Source organism: Myxine glutinosa, chromosome 1 (genome assembly GCF_964187855.1).
Source record: "Myxine glutinosa chromosome 1, kmMyxGlut1.1, whole genome shotgun sequence".
NCBI classification, from domain to species: Eukaryota; Metazoa; Chordata; class Myxini; order Myxiniformes; family Myxinidae; genus Myxine; species Myxine glutinosa.
The window spans coordinates 250,977,126-251,002,994 of NC_136261.1; the positions used below are offsets into that span (position 1 = coordinate 250,977,126).

At 42.3% G+C, this 25,869-nt stretch overlaps 1 protein-coding gene across 2 annotated transcripts in view; it reads right to left on the minus strand.

Moving 5' to 3' along the window:
- NEK9 (NIMA related kinase 9) overlaps positions 1–25,869 on the minus strand; it is a 99,467-nt gene that overhangs the window by 43,469 nt on the left and 30,129 nt on the right. For both annotated transcript variants that reach the window (XM_068130018.2, XM_068130021.2), the window contains exons 3-9: positions 11,527–11,582; positions 11,375–11,445; positions 11,032–11,137; positions 10,803–10,934; positions 10,458–10,562; positions 10,143–10,207; positions 4,104–4,154 (exon numbers count right to left, since the gene is read on the minus strand). In XM_068130018.2, coding sequence (XP_067986119.2) covers positions 4,104–4,154; positions 10,143–10,207; positions 10,458–10,562; positions 10,803–10,934; positions 11,032–11,137; positions 11,375–11,445; positions 11,527–11,582 — 586 coding nt within the window. The remainder of the gene's footprint in view (positions 1–4,103; positions 4,155–10,142; positions 10,208–10,457; positions 10,563–10,802; positions 10,935–11,031; positions 11,138–11,374; positions 11,446–11,526; positions 11,583–25,869) is intronic.

Sequence of the window (25,869 nt, forward strand, 5' to 3'; positions counted from 1 at the left end):
ATTATGTATATTATGTTTCTGCAGATGTGATTTACCATGTTACTGTCCACATTAATTACCTGGTCATTTAATTCAGTATTACCATAATGAAATAAGTCTTTGTATTTTGTTATTTGTCGTTCGGTAGTTGACCTGCTTTGGTTTTACCAATTTTTAGTTGTTATTGTGCATAGTCGACATGTTTTTAACCATAATATGATCCATTAAGGTGTCGACAGGGTTGTAAAACTTCCATATCACTCACTCACTCACTTTGTATTTTGTTTTGATTTCCGTGGGTGATTAAATATTGTATCCCCCGGACGAAAGTCGGGAACACCGTGGTTTAGGGTTACGCGGCATCCGAGAGATTTCCTTGCGACCGCTCTGCAGTCTGCAATTGTGAACATGGTGAATGGATTTTGATCATATTTGGTATTAATCATGGTTACGAAAGGTTACGAAACATAGTTTTGTATTTGTTATTTTAGTACTGCATATTATTATTTATCAATTATCACCAATGTTTAGCAATTTTCAATTGGACATGGCTGCCATCTTGATAAGTTGTACTTATTTTCTAAACACGTTGGTGGAAATGGATTCCTTGGGTCTGAAAACATACAAAAGGAACTTTCATTCATGTATGTATCTCATCTGAGGGAAAATATGAGAATTTACAGATTTTCGTATGACGATTTGGCGGCCATCTTGGTTTTTCACATTTTTCTGAGGCTTATAATAATCTGAAAGTCAAAATGTTTTGATTATCTTCTTGTATGTGTTTCCATCTTATAAACTCATTAATAGCATGTACCTGCTTAAAAAAAAAATTTTTAATATGTTTTGGTATACGAGGGGATATTTTCGATGTTTTATGAGACTTGTCGATATATATTCACTTCGAACGGTTGTAGATGTATGAGTAGTGGTGGTAGCTGAAATATGAATACACCATTGGAGAGGTAATTCAATGACCTTTTAAATGATATATCTATCTATAATTCCAGTAATCTCTGTACGTTTGTACGTCTGTACGTTTGTCTGTGACCGCTGTTTCTCGACAACCACGGGTCCGATATACTTTTAACTTGCCAGGTATATTGCTGGGGACCCGAGGATGTGCCTTTTCAAGGTTTCATATTAATCGGACAATTACTTACCGAGCTATGTCCAAAAAACGATTCAACCAATCAGAGAGCAGCGAACTATCGCGTGTGCCGAACGTGGCGGACACACTCTGCCTCGGATGGCACATTTGAGAGCGTATTCATTTATTTCACGTTTGCAAACTATGTTGGCGTTAAACTATGTTTTAAAACTAATAAAAACGAATTTGCGATTCATTCGCTTTCCTGCGCGTTTGTGCACGCGATGGCGATTTCTTTACCAAACTCCGGAAGCCGTTCGCTTTGGACCAAACCATTTCATGTAAATAGAGGGGGGGGGGGTTGTCACCACTCGCAAGCCGTTCGCTTTGGACCAAACCATTTCATGTAAATAGAGGGGGGGGATATAATTTTAGATATATATATAGTACGGGCATGCCCTAGTAAATTGTAATGATCAGATTGTTGATACTGACATACTAGCCAAAAAAGTAACCATACCCCCTTAAATTAAATATTCAAAAATCGCAAAATGTCGTCTAGGGGGTACCTATGAAAATAGGGTGATAACATAAAGTCCATCCCTACATTTTCCTTGTTAACATCTTTTTTTTCATCAAGGAGACCCTAATGGACAAAAATATACCAGTGGGTGAGGAATCTGGGGGGAGGGGGGGGGGGTGCACGGTGGGTCTATCCAGCCCATGGACTAATGTATTGCCCTGCATGTGAAACACGAGGGTGACAGTTTATAGCTCGGTCGGGATTCAAATACAGGCTAAACAGTTCAAAAGCAAGCTAACCCCTTCATGGAAAAAACATGTAAATACTTTGAATTATACACAGCCAGCACACAGCCAGGACACAGCCAATTCCTGACAACCTTCAAATACTTTGATACTTGATGCAACAAAATGCTACTTGAGCGGCTTGAAGAATTGGAAATCACAGTGCCTCACTCACCTGGACCACAAGGGAACATGGTTAAGTACAAGGGTTGAAGTCATATCAGCTGTTTAAGGGCAAGTGTAAAACGCATGTTTTCATTAGAGGCACATAACAGCAAAATCAAAAGTTGTTTTAACAATTCAGTTCAACAGAAACGTTGCAACACAGCACCTGAATGATGGTTTGCTGCCCTCTCAAAAACACATCATAATATTCATACAGATGTAACAACGTTTCTCCAAATAATTGCAAAATTTTACCATTACTAAAAAACCACCTTTAGAGGCCATTTTTCCCCGCAAGCGGGGGTTGGCCTTTTTCGGGAACCGTGGTTGTTGTTGTTTTTCGGTCCCCTTTTTGAAGCAATGTTTTACGGCCGGATGCCCTTCCTGACGCCAACCCTTTTTGCCGCCTTTTACGACAAGCAGGGAATTACCAGTGAACTGGTACTCAATTTGCCGACCTCGGAAGGATGACAGGCTGAGTCAACCCCCCTGGCGTTAATTCAGCGATTGACCAGGATTCGAACCCAGGATCCTAGGATCCTAAGCCGGCACCCTAGCCACTAGCCCAACACCAGGGACAAAATTTTACCATTACTACTCGACAATAATCAAATGATTTCTCATTATTTTAGGTTTAGGCCAAAAAAAAAAAACTCCGGTCTCTGGTCAGCGCGCGCATCGATTTTGACCCCGCGCGTCAACAATTTTTTTTTTTTTTTAATTTCCAATGGTACCGACAACAGCGCACGCCATCGATATAATTATAATATAGAGCACATCATAAATTATAGAGCACATTAAACATAAACAATGCCGCGCCACCTCAAGTATTCGCCTATACTTGAGGCGACGCCGAGACGAGATAATTGCAATTAAGTGAGCCGTGACATCACGTTCTCGCCGAAAACGCGATTTCGAGAGTGAGGAGCCATCTAATGTATGCATGCTGCCGGGCCGGCGCGCTATCTCGGGAAATATGTGTCTGTGAGGGTCGCCATTCGCGCACGGTTCTCCCCTACAAAACTACGTTTAGTTTGTCCAAATCCAACCAGCCGTTCCAAAGATATGAGTGGTTTTGTGTGCCGTGACGTCATGAATCCAATCGGCTGGATATTGTCATTTATTGAAACGAAGACGTTCTTTGTCGGGTTCGTGTGAAGCAAGCAGAAGGCCCAGAGAGCTGCCGGTGGTCTCGTTAGTTGAGCCTGGATCTTATCCCGTTTGTCTTGAAGTTGTAAGTGTCTGTGATAATCTGGTGGACTGAGAGAAGAGATCGTGGGAGACCATCGGCATGGATTCAAGCGCTTCCGCGTTAGCCCAGCTGTGAATGCGCCGATTTGAACCACACCATACAGCCCATCTGCGCATGCGCGGCTTTGATACACATGCAGCGTGTCATCCAGTACACGAAGATTGGTCCAGGGGTGTAGTCATTTGCGCATGCGCGGTTTTTTCAGCATTCAAATGCTCGGCAATTGCCCGTTAGACCACTTGCGCATGCGCAGTGTTGACGCGATCGACGCATTGGAATGTTTGACAGTACGGCGAGGCGATCTCGAGAACGAAATGGCAGTCTATAATATGCTTGAAGAACCTAATGATTTTCAGAATAAATACATTTTAAAATAACTTTTTACACTCTTGTTCATTATTTACAAAAAGGCCGACCTATCCCATTGGCTGTCTTTAATTTTTCTCTGGACGGAGCCACGGCAGATGAGGACGACCGCAAGGCATGAGGACACATAAAACAACACCTTTATATGTGCAATCCATGCTTTTCAAAAAAAACACCAAAAAAAAAACCGCATCACCGCATCAATTCTGGAACTTTGGTCTGACCAGAGACCAGCAACATATTTTTTTCGGCCTTATCTCGATCAAAAAGTGGAGCTAATCTTGAATGATTCTTGGAATTTGTATCCATTCAGTCCAACAATATTATTCCACTTTGGAAGTTGCAGCTGAATATGAAGTACTGTACTTCACAAATGTAGTAACTGTGCACTCAGACATTTTTGTGGAATATAAAATGCATTCACCGCTAATCAAACAGAATTACCTGAATTGCCGTTCAGGTTGGTTGAGCTCCTCAACTTTGTCCTCCATCTCCCTTTGAACCAAAAACAGAATTGAAATCTTAGCAATGATGAACAAGGCAAGGTACCACATCAACAGGATGAGAAAAGAGAACAAGAATGGAAAACATGCCTAAAGTTGCAAGGAAACTAGGAAAGAAGGATAAATGCAGCAAGCAGTGTAAAATGCAAGCGAAGAGGTTTTCTTTTTGGTTTTTTTTACCACTCACATTCCATCAGAAACGAAAGTTCAAAGCTAGAAAGAGCTTTTCCACAACCCGGCAGAACAGCAAGCACGGCACATGCAAGAAGTATGCAGCAGCGAGTACTCGTTGCCTGCAAGCAGGCAGAAAAGTCATGCCGTTAGCGGAGGATCATCTCAAGTGGTGAGAAAGCATTCGGTTTAGATTTGTGTTCACTTCGGCTGGGAAATTAGTGATATTTGCTCGACAGTTAGGGAAAAGCCAAGGGCATCGCAAGCACTGGCAATACCAAGACAGCAATTTACTAGTGCACTGAGTATGCTGCTTGGACTGACTGCATATGGGGATTGTTCCTTCATGTTACCCAGCAGGAAAGTAGAAGCAAGCTATATATCCTGGATATTGCATGGAAGAAAACACCCCAGCAAGCCGGTTCAGCACAAACAGTAGAAAAGGGGCCAAGGTAAAGTTTCAAATCTTCCTCAAATCTATACAGCCACATGTTAAAATAGCTAAATAATAAGCAATTATTGGCACACAAAGTCATCATCATTCATTTTTAGGTCATCTAATCTCGATTTGCCAAGACATTAACCTACTATATAAAGTGTGTAGTGATGTCCGGATTATCTGACCGTCCATTGTCCATCCTTTAACTCTGCTATTTTTTCTACTCCTCCCTTATCCACCGGCTGATTGTTTGAAACTTTACAAATGAATACAAGACAGTAGCCCACACAATTAGTCGGGCTTAAATTTTTCAATTTCAGATCGTGGAGGCTCCCTGAGGGAGGGGGTCGGGGGAAAGAGGGGTTATCCTTAAACTTTGAATCCCTAGTTGTCCCTTATTTACAAACTCATTTTCTCTGAAACCCGATACAGCCCTTATACTCTATGGCCCGCACAATCGCTCAGGCTTCGATTTTTCTATTTTGGATCATGGGGGCATCCCCAGGAGATCAGGGAGACTCACAGTGGGCCCCAAAAATCATCAGTGGTCTGAACTACAACCTCAAGTGATAACTGTCAGTCCACTCGGGCCTATTTATTATATAAAGATTAATGCAAACCCATCTTGGATCAAGAAAACTGATTGGTAATTGACTGTATTGAGGCAGAGGGCTTAAATTTCATTATTCATAAGTCAGGTGGAATTTGTCATTTGTTCAGATGCAACCAAATACATGGTAGAGAAACAGGCAGATGAGCTAAATGGATAATATTCTATGAAAAACCGTGTGTGTACAGGATTTATTGAAATTCAAATAATGGAGATTTCCACCTTGATAAAGCCTCACATTGGTGGTACATACTTGACTAGCAAGAAAGGAATATTCTTGAATGTCAAAAGTAAACAGTAGAAAGTATTTGTGGTTTCAATGGTTTTGAAAAAAAATGTCCTGGTTACTTCACTAAAAGTTTGTTTTCATTTATTTTGAACGAATCTTTGCCTACAATACAAAATCCATCAATATTGCAATGATGATGCCCCCATGGAGTGGGATGAATATATAGTATATTCAGTTATGTATTTTTGTGTTTAGAATAGCCCTGTCATATCAATTCACATTAGTGTGCCAGAGACTAGGTGTCTAGTTAACTCCACATCATTCTGCTCATCCTTTTGTAATTTCTCTGATTATTTCTGTTTTTACTCTTCTTCTTCAAAGTCAATCATGAGTGCATCTCACATCTCACACGAAAGCCCCCATGACGTCACATAGCCTCAGGTAGCATCCTGAATGGAAAATTTGAAAGCTGGGGCATGGCCCATCAAGTGATGATGTGTGATCTGGTTCCAAACCAATCAGAGGTCACAAGTTCAAACCTGCATCTGAAATTAGTCAGTGGCTCTAAAGTTTCTACACAAACGCCCCCTCATCATGACGAGCCCATCATGGGGGCTAACATCACATCTCAGGGGAGGAGTGGGATGGGAGGGTTCCAGTGGTAGCTAACTTGTCATGGGGACAGATAGCTTGCGTTCTGCCTTGAACGAAGCAGGGAAACTTTTGAGTGAAACGCTGGAACTAATGTGAAATAGGCAGTTGGAGACAATCCTCTGAATGAGACGGAGGTGGTTGGAGTGCGTTTTCATCTTTAAGACACAAGAAGACTTCCCCGGCAGCCTCCCCTGCCGGGGAAGGCTTACCTTTGGCAATCGCCTGCGACTTACCCTTGGCGCGCAATGCAATGATCGCCATATTTTGTTTGGACCACCATATATATGACTTTGAACTTAAACATTTAGGGATTCGTTTTTGGCTTTGAGTGCTAAGAGTGTAGGTTAAGAATATGTGTCCCCATCTAAACAGTCTATCGCTAAAAGTCCTCATGAAAATCAGTGGAAAATTATTCAAGTTATGATGAAATTGTAGCGGTTGCCGCTGAACATACACAATCGCCTTGCACCTGCCGGGGACGCAACCATGGAGCGATCGCTGTGCCGGGCTCGCCCAGACCGCCCGGAGACGCTCAGTCTCGCCTTTCCCGGGCATGTCCGGACTTGCCTTTCCCGGGCTGGCCCAGACCGCCCGGAGACGCTCAGTCTCGCCTTTCCCGGGCATGTCCAGACTTGCCTTTCCCGGGCTCGCCCAGGCCGCCCAGGCACGCCCACTTTCGCCGCGTTTGATTGTATATATATACTGCTACCCGATAAACGGGCTTCACAGAGTGTGCCAGGTTCTGTACGAATAAACATGCTTTGAACTCAACCAAATGGCCTCGTTCTCTCGCCGTCCACGACTCCTAAACTGGTGACTCTCGCCGTCCATGACTCATAAACTGGCGACCCCTAAACTGGTGACCTCGACTACCCCCGAACAGATTCGGGGGCTGCACGACTCCTAAACTGGTGACCTCGTCTACCCCCGAACGGATTCGGGGGCTGCAAACGAACACGGCGGTTTCGATCGCGCTGCCGGAGTTTTGGCACCGACGAGCGGCCATGTGGTTCGCGCACCGCACTTGGCTCCTCCTCTACGACCGGAGGGAGGAACCCGCTCCAGGACCCTCCGAAGGAACGCAGTTACGCGATGTGGGTGGCACTGCTGCTCATCTCTTGCGCGCGCTCTGACGTTCGCGGCACGGCTGCTTCGTTACCTTCGCGCGCACTGCTGTTCGTCACCTTCGCACAACTTCACTCTACAACTACAGCCGCAACTACTTCTCCGACCCTCCATCCTCAGGAGGCCCGCGAGGAACCTCGGCAGCCTCCCCCGAGGACTTGACCAGCCCCTCGGTCGGCTCAACCCCGGTCCTACGTCCCCCCAGCGCTTCGCACAGCGGAGTACGTCGTGGCGAGGCCACCCCCCGTCCACGGTTCCCCCCGCTCGACCACCCACCACCACACCGGACCCCCCCCCCCCACGACCCTCCAGGGGTCGCTTCGGCGGAGTCATCAGGACCCCCCTTAAATTGACCCTGCCGGTGCAAGTCGATTCTGGAGGGGCGCGTGTAGCGGTTGCCGCTGAACATACACAGTCGCCTTGCACCTGCCGGGGACGCAACCACGGAGCGATCGCTGTGCCGGGCTCGCCCAGACCGCCCGGAGACGCTCAGTCTCGCCTTTCCCGGGCATGTCCGGACTTGCCTTTCCCGGGCTCGCCCAGACCGCCCGGAGACGCTCAGTCTCGCCTTTCCCGGGCATGTCCAGACTTGCCTTTCCCGGGCTCGCCCAGGCCGCCCGGGCACGCCCACTCTCGCCGTGTTTGATTGTATATATATACTGCTACCCGATAAACGGGCTTCACAGAGTGTGCCGGGTTCTGTACGAATAAACATGCTTTGAACTCAACCAAATGGCCTCGTTCTCTGGCCGTCCACGACTCCTAAAAAATTATATTTTTTGGTTAATTAGGTCACAATCCAAAAAAGTAGGTCAAGTACGTGAATCAAATATCAGGTGCACAACTTCAGTGCAGATCCACTATTATGATGCAAAAACATATTGGAAGGCCAAGCAGACTTTGAGATTCCGCATTGGCAAAATTGATGACAAAATGTGGTTTTTTTTCAGACCGCCATTTGACCTTGACCTTTAACTCGGAGGGGTATGGTGTTAATTAAGCGGAAATGCAACTTACTCTAGGCTATCTAGAGAGGGCAATTTAGTTCCTGTTGGACAAACTTTAGTCCAGCAACGGTGAAAAATGTGAAAATGGCTATAATTGGGTCAAGACGCTATAAAAATTAAATCAAGGTCAAAAAAGTTACATCAACCCCGCATTATTATTATTCCGATTAATTATGCAAAACTTAATTCCCCAAGTCCCAGCCGGCTCCGAGATACATCTCGGTCATTCACAGTAAAAAGGGAGAAAAACCTAATGGTGGTTTAGTACTCCTATGGGTGCAAGACCCTGACCATTAACCCAGAGGTGTATTTTGGAAATGAAGCACAAATGCAGCCTGCTCATGGATATCTAGTGAGGGCAATTTCGTTCAAATTGGACAAACTTTAGTCAAGTTATGGTGAAAATGTTAAAATGACTATAATTAGGTCATTACCTTAAAATGAGGCCAACGTCAAAAACGGTCAACCCCACGTAATCTCTATTCCCATTATTGATGCAAAATTTCATTCCGAATGTCCAGGCCAGCTCCAATATACAGCTCAGAAATTGATGCAGTTTGTAAATTTTGAGTGTTAAGAGTGCTGGAATAAAATAAAATAAAACTAGAACGGCACTCGGCAGTGCGGGGCTGAACAGTTTACGTTGTGTATCCCACTGATAGGCTGGATCTGGATCCAGACCTGAACCAAAATCTAATGGGGTTGTTGTTGTTGTTACCTAACCAACCTGTCGACCAAGTTTTGTTCAAGTCTGTCCACAACTTTTTGAAATATCATGCTATACGTAGTTTTTGTCCCCATCTCTCAATGGTGAAGAATCACTGAAAAATTTAAAAAAAACTATCATATCCGGATCCAGATATTCTCCAAAATCGAATCAATTCTTCCTCGTCACACACCCAGCCTGTCCACCAAGTTTCATCAAAATCTGTCCACAACGTTTTGAGATATCGTGCACACAAAGACATGGGTGAAAACATAACCTCCATTCATCGCAGATGGCTGGTTTAGCACTCCTGGGGGTCTAACAAACTCTGTGGTACTACTAACAATCGGGGATGCCAATTGTAGAAACAAACCCCACAACAGCAATAAGCTTTCGCGTATGCTATAGGTGAGATTTAATTCGAGCTAGTTTGACCATAGTTCACCCAGAATGGTAGCTCTGAACAATGTTAACTGCCTGCTTCACTAAGCTCGCCGTTTGTTTCTGCTGCCCTTGTGAAACTGCTAACAGTCTGTGTTCATCCTTATCTTCTCTTGTGTGCGTGTGTGTGTGTGTGTGTGTGTGTGTGTGTGTTTATATGTGTATGTGTGCGTGTGCATGTGCGTGTGTGTGTGTGCACACGTGTCAGTGTCGTTAAGTTATAGGATTAAGTTCATCATCGATCCATAATTGTCTAGATTAAGCGAGGTTTGTTCTCTCTCTCCCCCGTTGCATAATTAAATTTTCTTCGTTAATTAAACTGTCATCTGGTAAGAAATTGTACGTCCGTAACAATACCAAAAATAAGTGAAAAGCGGAATTCCCAACACCCAATTCACTGCAGCACATCTGCTGCCCGTGAGGCACGTGCGAGCTAAAATTACAATCAGGTGTTAAAATTAATTACATGAACACAGTTGCGTATTCACACGGCCTCTCACCACTCAGGCCAACTTTCGAGGTAAAACCTTCGGTGGGATTTGAGGTCTATTACATATTTAGTCACAGGACAATATCAAAGCATTTGTACAAGTGTTACCTCAATGACGTCTTGATGACGTCATATTCCATAATATCAGCAGCTGTTGCCCTCTCTTCTGCGTCCTTAGAGAGATACAAAAAAGTTGGCTCCATATTTTGTTAACAAAATGATGCAAGTCCAAAATAAAGCTCATTTGATGATACGTATGCATGTTTTGTTTTGAAACAAATAAAAATAAAATGTAATGCTTCATAAAATTAAGATCAACAAATCTATTTATGTAAATTGCAGCATTTGTAAATTCCAGAGATCTCTTGCAAGAAACGAATGAATGCAGAAATTCATCCACGAGAGTAAAAGGAATGGCCTGACCTTCTTTAAACATTGTGCCAAAAGCTCCCTGAGTGCTTCAGAATACCGAGTTCCCAAGTCATCCATCTGTCCATGGATTATCACATAGCAGAGCTTCAACGCGTTCTAAAACAGCACGCAAAAACTCTTTCAACTTATTGGAAGGTGAAGTGAGAATATGTTGTTGGAATATGACAAATAGAATGGAAGTGGTGTGAAAGCCTTTGTATCTATAAACAAATTGGAGTAAGAGAAAAGAGGTTATGGGAGGTTTGACATTAGCTTTCGATAATTTGCCTAGGAATTATCGAAATGTCATTATAGGCAAATTAGGCTACTCGCTCTTCCTTACCATCCCTCCCTTACCGTTGCATCAAATGTCTTTTTGAGTGCTAGGAGTTCATAGAGCACACAGCCCATTGACCATACGTCTATCTTCGTATTATAGGCGTAACCTCCGATGAGTTCAGGAGACATGTAATGAGGAGTTCCGACAAACTGCGTGGAGTAGAGAAAGCGAATGTGGTGATCTCATGCAATCGAACCTCAAAGACAAAAAGTTTTCAAAACAGATGAAATGGAAATGCGTACTTACAGAATGGAAAGCATTTTCTCGTGTTTCAATAAGCTTTGAAATACCAAAATCTCCAAGCTTCAAGAGGTCAGACTTGGTGAGGAAGATATTTAAGGTTTTGATGTCTCTGTATGGCAAGGAAGCCAATAATAATAAATGATGAGATAAATAAACCACTAAATATTTGTTTGGTTATCTCAGTTTGTTTGACCAAAACAAACTTGCACAAATACTTGCACAAAACACATACTTGCACATACTTGCTTGTACAAAAGCACATACTTGCTTGCACATACAAAACACATACTTGCACAAATGTGAGGGGCTTTAAATCAATTTTTAAAGACTCAAATTGGAAACCCACCTGTGAATTATGTCGAAACTATGAATGTATTTCACAGCTGAAGCCAGCTGGTAAAAGTACCAGATGACTTTCTGTGGGGATTGGCAAAAGACAATTAGTCGCAGCCATACAAAGCAATAAATAAGGAATAATAAAATAATGAAGATAATTACCTCTTCTTCAAAGTGCTGTTTATGCATAGAGGCAATTTTGTCATGCAAAGTTCCGCCTACAGAAAAAAATAAGAAACAGGAAAGTTTCATTTCGTGCAGAACTTATACTTCGTACAAACAACAAGACAGAGCATTTAATAATGCAGAGCCCCGCCAGGGTATCTAGATTACAGTATATGTGAGAACCAGTATGGAATACTGAGTTCCCAGAATCACTGACTCACATAAAAATCTATATTATAAAATGAGCCGTGTCTGTCTGTCTGTCTGTCTGTTTGTTTGTCGTGTTATAACTTCAGAACGGATTAACGGATTTCAATAAATCCAACTACGGTGGATTCAGGTAACGCCCGGGAGTGTTTGTGATCCAATTTGTCTTTTATCGCATTTGTTTTGTCTGGGCGACTCCTTTCAACCTTTTGCAGAAAAAATTCAGATGAGATAAAAAAGTAAATTTTATTATAATGCTGTGCAAAGGTGTGTGTGTATGTGTGTATGTGTATGTGTGTGTGTATGTGTGTGTGTATGTGTGTGTGTGTGTGTGTGTGTGTGTGTACAATTAAGTGCAATTGATTTATGATATAGATTGCAATACGTCATCTCTAACTTGGACATAATGAACATTTAAGGTAAATAATCAACTTATAATTAAATGAGACAAAAACACTTATAATCAAATGAGAGAGCTATTGAATCCCGCAGAAGGCTAGTTGGGCACACAAGTTAAGCCCAATGGGCTTGGACTACACCTCAAACTACAGGTGGTGTGGACAAACACACTCAGAAACAGGCACATATAACTAACATAATCCACATTCAAGGTAAGAATAAATAAATGTATGGTTAAATCAGACATAAAAGGTTATGGTTACATTTGAGAATGTTGTTGAACTATTCCTTAAGGCCACAATATTCAAGGTTTGTGTGCAGGCACACTGACATACACAGTGTGCACACACTAATCAATTGAAAGATAACAGTTAAAAAGCCTAAAGCAGAAGTTTAAACTTTAGAGAAGCCACAAAGCCCCCAAAGTTTTCACATTTTGATGCCACCTGAGCTTGTTTCATGATTCTTTCAAATCAGTCTTCACAAATTACTCCAAAGTGGTAAAGCAAAAAAAAATGCATATAATATGTGAAAAAGTTTGATTAACAGATAAAACAAAAAAGAGCAATCAGAGATTGCAAACCCTCACCAGGATGCATTTTCAGTGGTTTTTAAGGCTTTCGTGTCAAAACAATTATGGCGGCCGAACCACTTGACCGATGACGTCATCATTATTTTTTTTCCTCCATCAATTTATGCCCACATGACGCTCAAGAGATTTCATCTTGATAGGATGAAGTTTTATACTTGTCAAATTATGACGTCATAATGGAGGCACCTATGACATCATCATCTACATATTTTATTCCCCATGGAGAGTTCTTTACAATGAGCCATGTCTCAATTTTTTCTATTCAGCGCTTTCGGAGATATAGAGGTGCAAAATGTTTCGGTTTTTCAAAGATGGCGGCCAAACCACGTGACATATGACGTCATAATTATAATTTAAAAAATTCTACAGGTGGAGTTGCACCGATGGTGAAAATTTCCTGTCATTCGGATCAACTGTTGCAGAGAAAATTATATTTATTCTGTGCGGACAAACAAACAAACAGACAAACAAACAAACAAACAAACAAACAGACAAAAGGACTCAAATGCAATACCCTCTCCTCAGGTGAGAGTAATCAGATGATTCTCAGTTGCATACATATTCAAACCCTTTGCCTAATTAACCATAAATCGCTTTAGGAGCAAAATGTTTGTTTGAAAGGTTACAAAATAAATGTAATAGGTTTTACCTGGATGTAATCAGTGGTTTAACTTAAAAATGAATCTCCCTCTACTAATCTTCGGAGTTTTAAGATTCAACTCACTTGGTCAACCAACAAAGCAAAAATGAAGACCAAGGAAGGACCTTTCCAAAGAAATCAGACATAAATTGGTGGAGAAGCACCATTCAGGTGAGGGTTATAAGAAGATTCCAAAGTGAATCATTATCCCTTTGAGTACGGTGAAATCCATCATTACGAAGTGGAAGACGTATCATAACACCCAGACTATACCCAGATCCGGTCGCCCATCCAAAAATCAACAGCCGGGCAAGCAGGAAACTGGTTTGTAATGTCACTGTAAATCCAACAATGACTTTGAAAGATCTGCAAGGCTTTATGTCCGAGATGGGGATCAGTGTTCATCAATCAACAATATCCCGTTCCTTTCACAAAGCTGGCCTTCATACACAGGTGGCAAGAAAGAAGCCATTTCTGATAAAGACACATCTAAAAGCTTGTATAGAGTTTGTGAAAAAGCATCTTAATGATACTGCAAGCATGTGGAGAAACGTTTTGTGCTAAGACTCGATAAAAATTGAGCCTTTTGGTCTAAATTCAAAGCGTTATGTCTGAAACAAGCCTACCACTGCACATCACTCAGTCAACACCATCCCTATTGTCAAGCATGGTGGTGGCAACATCATGTTATGGGGCTGATTTTCAACAGCAGGGACTGCCAAGCTTGTAAGGATAGAAGGGCAGTGAAGGGTGTAAAGCACAGGAGAATTCTTGATGAAAACCTGTTTGAGTCAGCCACTAAACTGAAACAGGGTAGGAGATTTACATTTCAGCAGGACAATCACCGAAGCTCAAAGCTAAAGCCACAATGGAGTGGCTGAATAAAAAGAAAATAAATTTTCTTGAGTGGCCCAGTCAAAGTCCTGACTTGAACCCAATTGAACATTTATGGCGAGACTTGGAGATTGCAATCCAGACGATCTCCATCAAACTTGGCAGAACTAGAGCAATTTTCAGGCGAGGAATGGGCAAAGATTTCACCATCTCACTGTGCAAAGCTGGTCGAGACCGACCTAAAAAAGACTCATGACAGTCATTGCTGCAAAAGATGCTTCCACCAAGCACTGATCTAAGGGGCTGAATATATTTGCAACCAGTGAATTTTGATTTGTACATGTTTTTTTGCAGATATTTCTGACATGTAACCTCCTTCAACTATAACAGTGTTTAGTTTTATCCCTCCAGTTAGGAATAAAAAAGTTAATTTGGAAAAAATGTTTTACATAATTCATAATTCATCCAAATGTGGTATTATTGGTAGGAGATGAATACTTTTGCAGGCCAATGTAGACGCGGATATACACAGAGACAGACAGGGGCATTGCAATGGTCTTGCATCCCCTTCGGGACAAGACTAATAAAAATGTCTGTATGACTCCCCTTAGGTACATCATGATACAACATCACTCATGAGATCCCAAAGATGGGTATAATGCAAATCTTAGGTGATTCTTTTTTGGCTGATTTAAGGGTCAGCCAAAAAAGTATCACATAAGATTTTGAAGGATGCAAAGCTCTTTATGGCAGAATGTGATAAGTCGTTTTCTTTGTTGTATTAAACCATATTTGTTATTGTTATTTAGTATAAGGTGTGGTATATCCGATATCGCTTAAGGTTGTAGTAGTTGCAGATTAGCGTATAATCGGATTAGTTATACATACTTAGAAGCACCTGTTTTAAAGTCTAGAAAAATCTAGTAGAAAGTTCAGAGGTATTATTATCCTAGTATTGGATAAGTCAATGGACAGTGTAGACAAAGCAAGATATTGAAAATTTTGTTTGGAAGACAAGTCAATAGAGAGTGAGTCAATCTTGGAACAAGGAGAATAGAAGATTATAAATGGTGTGGCAAATTTTTGATGTTGGCAGTATGGGGGGTAGAGAAGACAGAGGGTAGTCTCTGCTCCAGGAAATGTGTAGAAATGGCACACCTAAGGATTGTGTAGTAGAAAGTAGCTTTGCGAGATTAGTAATAGCTAGATTGAGGTAGCTTGCTAATTAATTATCAATAGCTAGATTAATAGATTAATAGCTAGATTGAGGTACGAGAAAGTAGCTAGATTGAGGGAACAGGTAGCTTTGCAGGAGGTAACCGAGTGTGAAAAATTTGGAAATAAAAGTTGTTTATGCTTGTGGATGGTGTTTACAGAGGACATTCTTAGTGGTGAGGTTGTTGCAAACTAGGGCATGCCCGTACTATATCTATATCTAAAATTATATCCCCCCCCCCCTCTATTTACATGAAATGGTTTGGTCCAAAGCGAACGGCTTGCGAGTACGGTGACAATCCCCCCCCTCTATTTACATGAAATGGTTTGGTCCAAAGCGAACGGCTTGCGAGTACGGTGTTTTTTATCGGACCCGTGGAATTATAGATAGTAGTTTTAATTAGTTTTAAAACATAGTTTAACGCCAACATAGTTTGCCAACGTGAAATAAATGAATACGCTCTCAAATGTGCCGTCCGAGGCAGAGTCTGTTCGCCACGTTCGGCACACGTGATAACTCGCTGCTCTCTGATTGGTTGAATCGTTTTTTGGACATAGCTCGGTAACTACTTGTCCGATTAATATGAAACCTTGAAAAGGCACATCCTCGGGTCCCCAGCAATATACCTGGCAAGTTTAAAGTATATCGGACCCGTGGTTGTCGAGAAACAGCGGTCACAAACAAACATACAAACATACAAACATACACACACACAGAGATTAGTGGAATTATAGATAGATGGAGGCAGCAGTGAAGATGTGTGTGGAGAAACGAAGGAGAGAAGTCAAGAAGAAGTTGTTGAAACTATTAAATATGCGAATTCTTCATTTTGCACAAACTATCGTAGAGGAAGGATCGTATAATATAGTTGTGTGTTGCTTTTAAGGAATGGAAGTAAGATATGTTGACGGAAGGTTACATTACATTGTGTTATGTCATAGTAGGAACAAGCGTTACGCCTAGGGCCCCGTCAGTGAAGTGATGTGAGTTGACAAAGTGGAAGACGCAAGGCGGCCATCTTGTATTTTGACATGGCGACCCAATTTTCAATAGCGTTCTTCCCTATGCTTAGATACATCCACACACCAGATTAGAAGTTAGTAGTTCGTTTATTTTTCAAGATATTTCGCTCACAAGGTTCAGACATATATATGGTGGCGGCCATCTTGGATTTTAACGTGGCGACCCAATTTTCAATAGCGTTCTTCATTATGCCTAGATACACCCACACACCAGATTAGAAGTTGGTACTTCGCTTATTTTTCAAGATATTCCGCTCACAAGGTTCAGACATACATGGCGTCAGACATACATGGCGGCGGCCATCTTGGATTTTGACGTGGGTTGCACCCACACACCAAATTAGAATTCGGTCCTTCGCTTACGCACGCATGCACGCACGCACGCACGGAGGGGAAAACCATAGTCCCCCCTTTCACTCCGCGGTGCGACGGGGGACAAAAAGTTGTGGTACATATACATAGGAGCAAATGATGGAGGGGAAGTTTACTTTGAGGATTTGAAAAATAGGTACAAGCTATTGGGTAGCCAACTGAAAGCAAAGGCTTGTGAGGTAATGTTTCCTGCTATTCGTCTGGGAATAGGAAATGGAATATAATTTACAAGTAAAGCGAAAGATGCTAACCTATGGGAAGAATAAGGTTGAATACATCAAGGTTTTGTTTAGGAAGCAGTGGGAATCATTTTGGCAGTAAAGGGAATGTTTCCAGAATGATGGCCATATGCTAAACAGAAAGGTGGTGGAAGCAAGGTTTACAGTGAAAATTGGGGGCTTTTTTTTTTTATTTTATATCAGAGGAGGGTACTATTACTACAAAAACTCCACATGCCCAGCTAAGAGGTGTAGCGACCCTCACAACTGTCGGTCTTCTGCCAACATTCACGTGAGCCAAGGCCAATCTCATTGGTGAACTGGTGTAGCCAAGTGAGTCTTGGCATCGAGGACCGTGCCATGTCCAATTAGGTCAGTGACCGTGGTAAAGATTTGTGGCAAATTCCAAGGAGATATATGCGGGTACATGTTACCTAAATGGCGGACATGTCCACACAGGAAGTAGTGCCTCTTTGCAATATCGAGTGTGATCAGGCCAAGTCTAGTAATATTATAAATAGTCCTGTTTGAGACTCAGCACATCATCGAATCCCAAGGATGCAGAGTTGACATCGCATAGAGGAGGGTGGAGAAGCAATACACAGAGTAACTGCAACTAATAACATGATTAGTAAAGGGATAGAGGGAAAATAAGTGACAGAAAGACAAAAAAAAAATTTTTTTTTTTAAGATTCCATACCAATTCCAGGTGTTTACCTAATAAGTTGGAAAAGCTTGAAGTGAAAGAAAGTTGATAGCGTGGAGTATTATCTTACTATAATTCACCAAATGTCCGTCTGTCTGTCTGTCTGTCTGTTCGAAGGTACCGTAAAAACTGCTGAACCGATCGCAAATATATTTTTGAGGGATAATTCTGGGATCTCCAGGAATAAAATGGGCTATTTAGTTTTCCCAATTTCAGCTTTAGTCTCCAGCATTCTCAGGTTTGGACTCCCGCATAACATTCACGTTCGCATAACGTTCATTGTTCTCATTGTGACGACGCACAAACGGCTGCACCCGGGAAAGCAACATGTCTCCATCGATCGCTAACAGATCGCTGTCTCCATCGATCTTGCCAAGGCCGTAACAGCTATCGGCTCAAAATCCTTTTAACTGTTGATTTGGTACAGTTACACGTATCGGGAGTACATACGACATAGCGATTGTGAACACGATTATCGATCACGATCATCACGATCATAGTGTATCGATCACGATTTGAAACACGATGGAATAATATTTACCGATATGAACAGTGATGTGGCTTTTATTGAAATTCTAAAGATACTGTTTAGATTTTGATGATTTGCGTGTGATATGATTCAACGGATGTTTATATGAATCGTTTAAAATAAATAAAAACCCTTCAATTTCTGATATTTTGCCATCGCCATATGCAGATTCGCCACGGTCCCACGATCGATGTTTCTATACATGAACGTGCCCGTTTGTTTGCGAACGGGTACGTTTTTCATGGAAGTCCTTCACGAACTTGCTGTCCATGTCTGACGAGCGACTGAAGGTGCTACAGGAATGTGGAATTTATTGGTTTCATGCTTTAGCATTCGCCGTATCTGCATTGCCTGTTTGCTTCTGGCCTCCCACCCGTGCGGAGCACGGGTATCTCTCTCGTATAGTTTAATGAGAGAATATGGAGTACAGGACTTGAAGGCTCCAAAATGTATTGGTGTGATATACAAGTGAAAATATGAGGGGGTGTCTCAATCTGGGTAAATGACAGCATTGCTTTGAGAAAAATTGGGTACAGAAACAGTAAAGGGCAGAGCAGATGAGCATTTTCTAGATCTAGCACAGGTTTTCTTTTTAAGGCAGTTTGTAGTTCAACCCATTAGGGGAGAGTGTAGTTCGGAATATCCTTCAGGACACCAAGTTACACCTTCGGAACACCAAACTATGTCAGAGTGAGGTTGTTGTCTGGTTCAGTAGATCCAGTGGCTTCACAAACAACCTTGAAAGTGACAGCATTTGTCTTTGGTTGGAAATTCAGCTGATTTGACGAGGGGCCCGTCTAATGACTTTGTTAAAAAGAAATATCGTTTCAAAGAAATATATAAAAAAAGATTTAAACGTGAGATTTCTGTAATTGGACATGAGAGTGTGACCTGAGTTGAAAAAGTGTGAGTGTCATGCCAAATTAGTGAGAGTTGACAGGTAAGTAGATGAGGGAAGTTCAGTGGGTGTAGTGCATCTCGATTTTTAGAAGACATTTGATAACGTAACATAGAAGGTTGAGAACTTAGGTTCAAGCTTGTGCATAGTAGGTAAATGTATTGAAAATTGGCCTAAAGAAAGGAAGCAAAGAGTGGCTGTGTGTGGGAGGTTTACATCGTGGGGTACCTCAGGGATCAGTAAAGGCCCGTTAATCTATCTATAATTCCAGCAATCTCTGTGTGTCTGTGTGTCTGTGTGTCTGTGTGTCTGTGTGTCTGTGTGTCTGTGTGTCTGTGTGTCTGTGTGTTTGTCTGTGACCGCTGTTTCTCGACAACCACGGGTCCGATATACTTGAAACTTGCCAGGTATATTGCTGGGGACCCGAGGATGTGCCTTTTCAAGGTTTGTAATTAATCGGACAAGTACCTACCGAGCTATGTCCAAAAAACGCTTCAACCAATCAGAGAGCAGCGAGCTATCACGTGTGCCGAACCGTTAATGCAATGCAAGCGTTAATGCGTTAATGCAAGGCTTTTCTTTTTTTCCCTCTTCTCTTTCTACTTTTCCTTGCGATTAAATTGCAAACAGCCAAAATACGTTGGCGCTAATTGAATAATTGGCCATTAACACTAAAATAATCGTAACTGCGATATGCCAACTTCCGGACAGTGCAGCCTTCCATGTTGTTGTTGTTTGCAGCAGCTGTTTGCAGCAAGGCAAGGCTTTTCTTTTTTTCCCTCTTCTCTTTCTACTTTGCCTTGCGATTAAATTGCAAACAGCCAAAATACGTTGGCGCTAATTGAATAATTGGGCATTATGTTTTACAACTAATAAAAACGAATTTGCGATTCATTCGCTTTCCTGCGCGTTTGTGTACGCGATGGCGATTTCTTTACCAAACTCCGGAAGCCGTTCGCTTTGGACCGAACCATTGCATGTAAATAGAGGGGGGGGATTGTCACCACTCGCAAGCCGTTCGCTTTGGACCAAACCATTTCATGTAAATAGGGGGGGGGATATAATTTTAGATATATATATAGTACGGGCATGCCCTAGTATTTATAATTTACATGAACGATTTGGACAGTGTGGTTAAAAGTAGTCTTTCTAAATCTGCACATGACAACATTCTTGGAAGTAATGTAGAGAGCAGGGAGGGGGTAGTCAGATTCAGTAAAGTCTAGACACTTTCATAGGCCAACTTTGGGGGAATTAACAAAAGCTGTGAGAATCTATTTAGGAGGAGAGGTCTTTTATAAGAGTTGCAGGTGAGTGGTGGGAGTTAAGAAACAGCAGCGAAAGCAAAGAGAAGATAAGGCTCAGGGGTCAGATAATATGCACCCGAGAGCATTGAGGTAAGCAAGATGTTACTGGATATCTTTAATAGCTCACTGGATTCAGGACAGGTACCAGTAGTCTGGGATCCGAGACCTCAAAATTTGATTTTGAAGTGACACCCCTGCTATAAAATGTTTGACCCCTAGATCATGTCTGTGGGGGTGTTAGCCACCAGAAAAGTGACTTTAGCAAGGTAGTTTGGATTGCGCGAATTCTGTAGGGACATTTTTTAACTTGGGGCGTCAACTGTAAAAAAGCAAGAAATTTAGGGGTAGGGGAAATTCAATTGACCATATATCCCATAATACAGGGGTGAGTGCAACAAATTACCACTCATTCTTTTTGTTATAAATTTGGCTTTTATATGAAACATGATTCAACGTGATTGGACCATCCATGAGGTCAGCAGAGGTCAAAAGGTCACGGAAAGTGGGTTAAGCTAAAAGTTTAGCTCCTTTAGTAAATAAAATCACATTTTTCCTACTTCAAGCTCAATATAGCCAAACTTTTACACCCAAAATATGTTGTTTGTACCCCTCTGATGTTTTTGGGAAAGAAATGCCCCGACTGAACTTAACTTACTGGCATGTATGTCACTTTAGATTTGCATAACTTTTAAAAAATCACCAAAATCGGGCATTCACACTATCTATTTGCACCGTACTCTTCAACATGTTTTAAAACGACAAGTCATACCACATACTGTCTGGAAAAGTGTCATTACCTCTATTTACTCATCATCATCACCGTCATCAGTCAGAAGCCGTCCACATTTTTCTCTGTCGCCATTGCAGGCACATGCAATGAATGATGCATGGTACTCCAGCTTTCGCACAAGGGCAATTCCTCAGGCAGTTCGGTTTCTTCTTACATTTGCAGTACTTCAACTTCGCAGCAGAAGGCTTTGATGGCTTGCTCTTCATGACAGGAATTAACCTGTCACCATCCACACTCTTGCCATACTCTTCAAGTGGAAGAAGCGAAGCGAAGCGATTGTTGAGTGAAGCTTGCTTGTATAAGCTGATCTGACAAAGGCTCCTGAGAACGTGGAAGTGAAAAGCATCTTCTGTTGGAGGAAGGGAGCGCAGATCTAGTTTGCTAGATGCAAACAAGTGGGCGCGGAGCTTATCCAGGGATGAATACCCTGGCTTGCTGTAGAGATCACAAAAGAAGCTTCGTGCTTCAGTTATCACCTGATCATGTGCAGAAGGTCCGGATTCATGTCGGATGAAATTGGACAACGCTGGCTGTTTGTCAACATGCTGGAGTGCGACTTTCACTGCTCTCTTCTTACCCCGTTTGAAAGGATAGCTCACCGAATCACAACCTGACAGAATGTAGGAGATGAGCAGTGTGTCTGTGAGTGCCAATACGTCCTTTCCAACTGCTGTGGCCAACTCATTCACCAAGTCATGGATGGGGAGGAACAGATCATCCTTTTCCACCCATAACTCAACAACGTTTGTCAACCGAGGGAAATGATACATTGACAAGACGATGATATCTGTATCTGTAGCCTGAATGACAACTACGCTGTTGTCACAGCTAGCAATGTGAGCAAAGATTCTGGTGTCCGCCTCCTCGTGGTTAGGGCAGTACAGCTCATCAACATTGGTATGTTCCGTCTGCGTCACACGAGTTGCCTGGGCGTTGACCCCAAGGACCAGGCAGAAGCCATCAGGCCAGGATGACTCCTGGGACCAACGTGAAGCAAGATACGACAGCAGATTGGTCTTGTTACAAGGGTTTGACAGGAATGTGTTCCAATCAGGGATTTTCATGATGTCCGCTGGAACAAACTCTGGCAAGTTGGTATTTGACTCCCGTCTCTGGCGTTCAACCACTTTTAGACTCTTTAACCCAAAATCATATTGATCGCCCACGAAATGCACTTCAGTGCAATGTCTGGGTTTCATGTTCAAGAGTTTGTTCCTGTACCTTTCCTGAAGTTGGTCAAATGTACTCGAACCAAGTGTGTTGAACCGCTGGATGAATGCCATTGCATCGACTACATAAACTGCATCAGATGCAGAAGGAGGCAACTCTTTTAACGGTTCCCATGACTCGGCAACCTCTGCCTGTAGAGTGGATAGATAGTTGGATTTGCAACCTTTCCGCATGGAAAATCCATTCTTCTCTGGCTCAAACAACGAGGGAGGGTACTCAAGCCATTCGTAACTAAATGCCTCAGTCCGTGCCTCATCACTCAGGTCCTGTGCGAAACAAAGTGCCCTTGTCACTGCACTCTCCTCTCTGATGACTTCTTTCACAGTGTCCATCTTTTTCTTACTTTTCTTCAGATGTGTGGCGAATGTTTCTATCTTCGGTTGGACAATCTTGTCTCCATTCGTCGTCGTGGCAGCATCCATTGCCTCCAAGCCTAGACGTTTGGCATCTACCAGGGTAGTTGCTGCAAGAATCTGACCTGTGGATATGTTCATTAGTTTATCTGTCGCAAGTGAAGGATCGAATGGGTTTTGCATCTTCTCTTCCATGGTCCGTTTGATCTGCAACACGGCTTCCATGTCGTCTTTCCTCAGCTTCTCGTGGTGGTCAGATTGCGGCGAGGCCATGTGTGCCATCGGTTTTACACTTTCAGAGACAGAGGTCATGAACAGTAGAGCCTTGATGTACTTTTCTCGTGCTGATTCAGACTGTGTTATCTATCTATAATTCCAGTAATCTCTGTGTGTATGTTTGTATGTTTGTATGTTTGTATGTTTGTATGTTTGTATGTATGTATGTATGTTTGTCTGTGACCGCTGTTTCTCGACAACTACCGGTCCGATATACTTGAAACTTGCCAGGTATATTGCTGGGGACCCGAGGATGTGCCTTTTCAAGGTTTGAAATTAATCGGACAAGTAGTTACCGAGCTATGGCGATTTAGCCGTTCGCCGTTCGCTTTGGCGTTGCGAATGGACCAAACCATTTCATGTAAATAGAGGGGGGGGGGGGGGGGGGTTCTGTGGTCGTTGCAAATGGACCAAACCATTTCATGTAAATAGAGGGGGGGATATAATTTTAGATATATATATAGTACGGGCATATATATAGTACGGGCATGCCCTAGTACCCTTAAAGAGGCTTGTTTTGCCTTCCCTATTGTAGGTCTGTTCAAGGGCAAGGTCTGTCCACACACCATTAAAGTCTCCTGCAGTCTGGTGAACTGTGAATTTGCCAGCTGCAAACTCCTCGTGCACTTCTGGTGCTGTTTCTGGAAGCTTTTGCATCTCACTGAGATAGATCGGAAGGCAGGACATGTACTTACTATGGCCGGAAGCAATGGTATAGGGTAGCATATTCTGTACCTCTTGTAAGTGCTGTTGCCAAAGCCCAGCTCTCTCAGCATGGATGTAATGCCTTAGGATAAGCACCATGTCTATGTACATGCTCCAAAGATGGGCTGTCACTCCTAATCCCTTCTCAAAATCTCCCCAGAGCGACTCCAGTGACTCTAGGCATTTCATGACTTCCTTCATGAGTGCAGCAAATTCGTCCTTCTCTTTCCTGTCAAAGGCATTTCTAAGACTTTCAAGCAGAGACGAAAGCAAAGAAAGTGTCTCCTCATTCTTCTCAAACAACAGCCATTTCTCAAATGCCTCCCACTTCAGCATGAACAATGCCTCACTCAACCATGAATGATAACGGACCATCTTATAATAATCTTTTCCTGCCATGACTTTATTGGCTGTACCTCGACCACAGATATCACTAGAAACCAGAATGTCCTCTATGCCACTCTCCATTATGAAAAATCCAATAGATCCCAAGAAGTTCTGGGCAATATGGAATCCTCCAAGTCGAACAATAACATCTTTGTACTTTTCCGATTCCTTCCTAAACAACCCCTTTACTATGTCATATATCGCCTGGTCACAAGTCACCACCGTCTTAGCCTGACCCATCTTAAGACTCAAGGAGACAAAGTAGTCCAATGAGGTCTGGACTACATCTGCGTTGGTTGGGTTTTGTGGAAGCAATGGTCCATAACCAATCTTTGTTTTCTCTGTATGTTGCCCAGATCTGTATTCAAAGAAGCTGCTCCATGTCAGGCTACCAGTGTCCTTGTCGTTTTCACCCGTCATCAACTGTGTTGGATACATCCTCAGTAGGAACCAAACGATGTTCTTGTCAGCTAGAAAGCAGGCTTCCCCCTTGTCATCATGAGGAAGTTCAATATCATGTAATGACCTAGCCTGTCTTCTGTCCTTCAGTGTCAGTTTACTACTTACTGGAACGAATTTGTCTGGTTCACTGATAGTCAGTTTCCTGGTTTTCTTAAGGGGCACTGCCCCCACTACCTCCCCACTTCCTTCTCCCTCAAATGTGTACTGATAAATTATATTTGTTGTAGCATCAAAACTACCACCATCTTGTGTCTCTGAATGGAAGTTTAAGGCTGAAGATCGATGGTAATCATAAAGATCAGCAAGAGTGAAGCAAACAAATGTAGCATAATAATCCCTAGCACCACACAAAAGATGAAAAGCATCAACCACCACAGTAAACCATCACTATTACGATCAATATAGGCCAGAAACAGTCGAGGGATGCAAAGAACATATTGTGACATATACATATGTGAATTATTTGATAAAGGAGCTAAATTTTCAGCTTAACCCACTTTCCGTGACCTTTTGACCTCTGCTGACCTCATGGATGGTCCAATCACGTTGAATCATGTTTCATACAAAAGCCAAATTTATAACAAAAAGAATGAGTGGTAATTTGTTGCACTCACCCCTGTATTATGGGATATATGGTCAATTGAATTTCCCCTACCCCTAAATTTCTTGCTTTTTTACAGTTGACGCCCCAAGTTAAAAAACGTCCTTACAGAATTCGCGCAATCCAAACTACCTTGCTAAAGTCACTTTTCTGGTGGCTAACACCCCCACAGACATGATCTAGGGGTCAAACATTTTATAGCAGGGGTGTCACTTCAAAATCACTTTTTTACACATTTCCAGGCCTCGGATCCCAGACTACAGAGGATTGATGAATAGCAAATGTAACACCAATATTCAAGAAAGGATCTAAAGATGAATTAGAGAACTATAGACTTGTTTGTTTAAGTTCGAACTTGATCTGTAACTTATCATGAGGAAACCATGTACCAAGTTTGAAATCATTAACATTAAGAGTTTAGAAAAAAAAGTCTGGAAAACTGTTCTTTGCGTGACGGACGGACAGACGGAGGGATGGAGTGCAAACCTACAGTCCCCTCCGGTGTACACCGGTAGGGGACTAATAAATGAAAAATAATTAAAGGCAGTCAGCATGGATTTACTAAAGGGAGATCATGTTTAATAAATACATTGGAG